The 6,203-nt window shown below is 47.5% G+C and overlaps 2 protein-coding genes across 2 annotated transcripts in view; one reads left to right on the top strand and one right to left on the bottom strand.

Annotated features, from left to right (window-relative positions):
• Nucleotides 1–355: 355 nt before the first annotated feature.
• Nucleotides 356–1,688, bottom strand: hoga1 (4-hydroxy-2-oxoglutarate aldolase 1; the record flags this gene model as incomplete). Its single annotated transcript, XM_062455716.1, has 2 exons — nucleotides 1,317–1,688; nucleotides 356–484 (listed from the first exon to the last, which is right to left on the bottom strand). Coding segments are annotated over exons 1-2 (337 nt in total), but the record flags the coding sequence as incomplete, so codon positions are not given.
• Nucleotides 1,689–4,028: 2,340 nt separating this feature from the next.
• LOC134016345 (metal transporter CNNM1-like) overlaps nucleotides 4,029–6,203 on the top strand; it is a 9,171-nt gene continuing 6,996 nt past the window's right edge. Inside the window, 1 exon segment of the mRNA XM_062455717.1 lies at nucleotides 4,029–5,663. Within this exon segment, the coding sequence (XP_062311701.1) occupies nucleotides 4,241–5,663 (1,423 nt within the window). The 5' untranslated portion in view covers nucleotides 4,029–4,240.

Raw genomic sequence — 6,203 nt, 5'->3', positions numbered from 1 at the left:
GGACGGCACAGACCAAGGGATGTCACGTGTTTACACACAATATCAGTCTGTGTGACACACACACACACAGTCTCCTTCTTAACACACACACACACACACAGTCTCCTTCTTAACACACACACACACTTTCTACTTCTTAACACACACACACACACACAGTCTCCTTCTTAACACACACACACACAGTCTCCTTCTTAACACACACACACACACACACAGTCTCCTTCTTAACACACACACACACACACACAGTCTCCTTCTTAACACACATACACACACACAGTCTCCTTCTTAACACACACACACTTTCTACTTCTTAACACACACACACACACACACGGGTGAGCGGTCTTACACTCGCAGCCTGACCCGGCCATGAGCAGCTTGTTGCTGGGCAGAGCGAGGCGGACCCTGCGCACCACCTCCACCCTCTCCTCCTCCGTCAGGAAGGGATACTCTCCATTGGAGCCCTGCACCACCAGACCTGGAACACACACACGCACAAGTACACACGCGCATACAAGCACACACACAACCACATACATGCGTATACACGCAGAGAAGAAAACGCACACACACACACACAAACATGAGTAATCATCATTACAATCATCACCAGTCCAGTAGCAGCCAAACAATTTTCATCATCATCATCACCACCACCTCATGTGTGGGAGCAGAAAAACGACACTGTCGTGACCGTGGAAATCCGACAGGAGGCGACAAACACCAACGCATTTGAGCTGTTTCCCACAAGTGTGCGGCAGTGTGCGGGAGAGCAACTCTGCCCCTCCGTGGGATCTCGAGAGAACAGGCGACCTCATTCCTCTCACAGTTCAGTCTCTCGTGGGCGGAGCAGGGAGGTCACTTCTGGGGGTTGAGCCCAGAATGTTTTCTCAAAAACATCGAATCTTTTAGGTTAAAATGTGGGTTGTCATTTTCGGCTAATATAACAATATGAGTCCAACATAATGTTTATATCACATAAAGCTCAAAAAACTATTTTGCGCTCAAATTAATGCCCCCCAAAAATGTAAACGCTGAATCGGATTGCCTGCTGAAGTCACTTTCCACACACATCAAATTTCTACTAGGTCCTAGATCGGGCTAAACCCTACAACGTCTGGCTCCGCCCCTCCCCCTCCTCCAAAATCTACTGTCATGTATCTTAGGTCACTAAAATCTAGCTACAACTAGAAGTGTATAGTTAGTTTGTGTTTTGTATAAGAAGTTCGTGCACATTGGTAGTCTGTTTAGGTTCTTAAGTAGGTGTGAACTTTTTGTTGTTGCAAAGAGCCTGCCACGCTGTTATTTACCTTTGAAAGGTATTTTCGCATATTTCTTGAGGTTTTCCCCCAACTTGTCATAGTCCACGTCTTCGTTCGCCGAAAACGGAGTGGCGATTGGCGGGTAGATCCCGCCGATGTCCAGTTTCGGTACCGTGGACTGTGCTCGTGTCCATAACGTGGACACGGTGCCTCTGTAAAGTGGACCGAGAGCTGCAAAACTACGTCTACTGAACATGGTTTCGGTTGACTGCTGGCGATCTTGTGCAGCCAACTATAAAAAGCAAGTGAACTAGCCAAACAGCATGTTGCACAGCGCTTGCTCAGTTAATGTACAACTAAACTCTTTAAATATTTAGCAAATATTGGCTACTGGAAAGTGCCCAAGAACAGAACTCAAGGGACGGTACAGGTGGCAGGCGTTTTGGTAAGCAGGACACCCAAATAACCGTGTGCACGACAGAATAGCTCGACATGTTCACTGAATCTACTTCTCTAATCTATCTGGGCTTGATTACATGGCTTAATGCCTAGCTGAACGTTTGTGTCCCACCTAATTAGCTTAAGGATAAGGAAATAGGCCTACAGAAATAAATGAGTACAGAAAGAAATGATGAAGGAAACAAATGCCTCTACAGTAGATTCATGTTTAAAATATTTACTATTTATATGTATCAAAATATGTCAATGTAGGTCACATTTATTTTATCTTCCCAGTTATAAGGTCAACATCTGGACCTGTGCACAAGAGCTCAAATATGTTGATAGCTAGAATATGACCTCCCTGTTACTTTATTTTTCCAAAATATTGTTCCCCCTTTCTAAACCTTTCATTAAAATATTTTAATCAACAAAATTATATTTTTTCAAACTTGTTTGTCACACACCACAAGACACCTAAAACGTTCTAGGTTTTTCACAAACAGTGAAAGCAGAGGAGAGGGGAGGAAACGGATCTTTTTTTTTTAAAGATCAGACCAGTAGCCTACAATAGACTGCAGTAGTCCACAAGTACTCATCAATGATGCAAACCTTTTGGGGGAAACTTCTTCCAAAAAAAAAGTTTTCAACCTTTCAATACTTTTTGGGGATGGTAAAATCGCACAGACTGTGATGTAAACTAGGATAGGCCTAAACGTCATATTATTTCAATATACACGGAGCTATAACCAATATGTAATTTGTGCAAATTTACCATTAAGACCATCTTCTTCACTAACTGCTACAGCACCAGTCTTGCCGGTGACTGGAGAACCGGCAGATCTAAGTGTCATTCATTTCCAGTTTGATTTCTCTTTGATTGTCCCTTATACAACACTGCCCCCATGTGGCCATCGTTTGTATTGTATTTGTTTACTTAGAAAATACATGACGGCGTACAGTACCGTTGCTTTTTAGCTGCATCACTCAGGAAAAAAGGCTCAGTTTTGGATTATACAAAGCAACAATTATTTATCAAACAACACATCTCGAACTCACTGTCACATTGTCTAAACTTATACAATGTATTCATCATTTCATATTCATCAGCGTTTTTTTTGTAAACGAAACAAAATAAATAGCTTACAGTTTTTTCAATAGCTTATATTATTCATCTGTCTTTGGGGGGGATGGCAGTATGTATGTCATAGAAATAACTTGAAGGCTAGTTGAGGGTTTAAGATGGTTGTGTGGGTGCTGAACTGTGGGCATATCTCTCCGTGTCAATGCTTAAAAGGGGCTAAATAAACGGGATTATATTTGATGGGAGTAACGGGAGAATCCATTCGAGACGGTGATTCTCCCAGTCAGCTGTGCTACAGGCAGGTGGGAGCGGATGGAGTTCATTCTTGGCAGGATGTGTGACTCAACACAAACACTCACTGTGTCTCTGCCAACATCTCACTTTATAAAACCAGCATCTCTCTTCCTCTCCGTCTGGCGGGGTGAGAGCCGTGGCTGTAGCCGAGATAAACTGCTTCATTAGAGAAATAGGAATTCCGGCCGCATTCTCTCCGAACGCCTATAGCCTACTGTACGGGCCCGGTCGCACCCCGCCCTCTCGAGCTCCTGTCAAGGTCAGATGCATATCGCAGCGTGTTTAGGAAACAACAACAGCGTGCTGTGACATAATACTGTCATGATAACAGACTATGTTGTTCATAATAATGGATGCAGCTGGGTGCACCGCCGCAGGATTGCTTCTATAAAATGTGTTCAGATCCTTTTATTGCATTTATTGAGTGGCTCGTGCGTGTATGAATATGCGGGCGTAATCCACAAGCGACTGCCTTTATTTAGCATTTTTGTTTTATTACTGTTATGTGGAAAGGGAATCGACAGATACCTTTAGCCTACATATTACTGCATTCTGTAAAGCATCCCAGGCACTTTCCGGGGATCTTAACCCTTGTGCTGCCTTCGGGTCACATGACCCAAAGGTTCATAACGAACCATCGTTGTGTTTACCCAATTTTACCCAATACAAAAACAAATAAAAATAATTTTCTTTTAACATTTGCAATGTGGGGGGTCTGAGACAACCCGACGGTTAAATGAAAATGCTTCACTTTGTTTTTGTATGCGGTAAAGTTGTCGCAATACGACGGTGGGTCACAATGACTGATGGGTCAGAATGACCCGAAGATAACACAAGGGTTAAAAGAATAGATAGCCTATCACCATGTGTCTATACTGTTTAGGGGTGTAATTTGGCGCGATCCTCAGCCTATCTCTGCACAATACGGCATTACGTCACCGTGCGGTGAATTCTCCCTCCACCGCAAAAATATGAGTTGACAGCAAGTCGTCTCTCCGCTGTACAGTAGAATAGCGTCATCATCAACACCGGGTTGATCAGCGGCTGCTGCTGTAACGGCGCTGGACCCCCACCCACCCACCACCGGCAGATGGAGCGTGAGGCCGGGACTGGCACGTGACTGGTCTCGCTGCTGTGAGCATCTCCAGTCCGCATCATGGCTGCGGAAAATGCAGCCACCCGGTCCCCAACCGGAGCCTTTCCCCGGCTCTCCCTCTCCCCAGCCCGCCTTCTTCTCCTCACCTTCAGCCTCCTTCCCGCCCCGTCCAACTGTCTGCTCGGCTTCCGACCGGAGGACACCGGGGATGAGCTGTCAGTTGTGGACGGGGTGCTGAAAGCCACGGAGGGAACTCGTTTTATGTTGCGGGTGTATTATTCCTCCTCTCCGCAGAGGATGAACCGGAGCGCGATGGCCAGACCGAACGCCGCGCCCTGGATCGCCTTCATCGAGGAGCCTACCCCGGGCAGGGAAGGGCAGGTTCACCCGAAGAGGAACATGTGCATGGATAAGAACGCCAGAACGTCAGATATTGAGGTTCTGGGTTCCTTCAAGTCCGCCTCGAGTCAGAACTCAGTGCTGGTGGAGTTACTGGCCAAAGACCTGCGCAGAGGAGAGAAGATCAAATATTACTCGATGTGCGCCTTTGACGGGTCTAAATGGGAACATTACCGGACACGGGACTTTTGGGTTGCGGTGGTGGAGCGCTCGGCAGTACCGGATCTCTGGCTCCAGGTGCTGGTGTCGGTTCTGTTGCTGGCGCTGTCGGCTCTCTTCAGCGGGCTGAACCTGAGCCTGCTCGCGCTGGACCCCGTGGAACTGCAGGTGCTCCAGAACAGCGGCACGGACAAGGAGCAGAATTACGCGCGTAAAATCGAATCCGTGCGGCGGCACGGGAACTACGTCCTGTGCACTTTGCTGCTGGGCAACGCGCTGATCAACGCCTCCCTGGCGGTGTGGATGTGTCAGATCCTCGGGATGACGTGGGTGTCCACCGTCATCTGCGCCTTCGGCATATTCTTCATTGGGGAGATCCTGCCGCACTCCGTGGCGTCGCGGCACGGCCTGGCCATCGCCTCCAAGACCATCTGGGTGACGCGTCTGTTGATGGTGTTGTCGTTCCCCATCTCCTACCCCATCAGCAAACTGCTGGACCTCATCCTCCACCAGGAGATTAGTAACTTCTACACCCGGGAGAAACTCCTGGAGATGCTGCGCGTGACCGACCCGTACCACGACCTGGTCAAGGAAGAGCTCAACATCATTCAGGGGGCGCTGGAGTTAAGGACCAAAACCGTTGAGGACGTGCTCACGCCGTTGACGGACTGCTTCATGTTGGCCTCGGACGCGGTCCTTGACTTCAACAGCATGTCTGAGATCATGCAGAGCGGCTACACGCGCATCCCGGTGTTTGAGAACGAGAGGTCAAACATCATAGACATCCTGTTCGTTAAGGACCTGGCCTTTGTGGACCCGGACGACTGCACGCCTCTCAAGACGATCACGCAGTTCTACCGCCACCCCATGCACTGCGTCTTCAACGACACCAAGCTGGACGCCATGTTAGAGGAGTTTAAAAAAGGTAAATGAGTTGAGAGGCGGATGGGGTGAAGGTGAAATAATGTGACTAGGGTAGATGGACTGAGTAGTTTCATTTTTAATAACTCGGGGCTAATAGTGTCACATTAGTCATCTACACATGATGGATGTGTCACTGTGTAACTGTCACTTTTCAGTGGTGAGAAAAATAAGTGAGTTTTTACAGTTGGCTTTTTTAAAGCAATGTTTGGTATGCGTGTTTGTGTCATTTTCGTTTGTCAGAGTTGAGACATGGCGTTTATTGGGCAGTTTCCATGGAGACATTAGTCTGCTGGAGGCTGGGAAAGGGGAGTGGCCCGGTCCAGACTTCTGATTGGCTCCTGCCATACTTCCCTTCCAACACACACACAAAACACACACAGACACACACACTTATAAATATGAGTTTGCGTGTGACAGATAGAGACAGAGAAGAGCGGTGACAGTAATGTCTTAAACTAGTTAAAGACGGACAGAGGAGGTGGAAGAGAAAATATGGTACTCTTGGGATGTCCTTTCCTGACCCCCCCCAACCCCCCCCCAC

Source organism: Osmerus eperlanus, unplaced genomic scaffold (genome assembly GCF_963692335.1).
Source record: "Osmerus eperlanus unplaced genomic scaffold, fOsmEpe2.1 SCAFFOLD_558, whole genome shotgun sequence".
Classification (NCBI taxonomy): domain Eukaryota; kingdom Metazoa; phylum Chordata; class Actinopteri; order Osmeriformes; family Osmeridae; genus Osmerus; species Osmerus eperlanus.
Note: the sequence above shows the minus strand (reverse complement) of the source record. Positions and strands in the feature narration are given on the sequence as shown.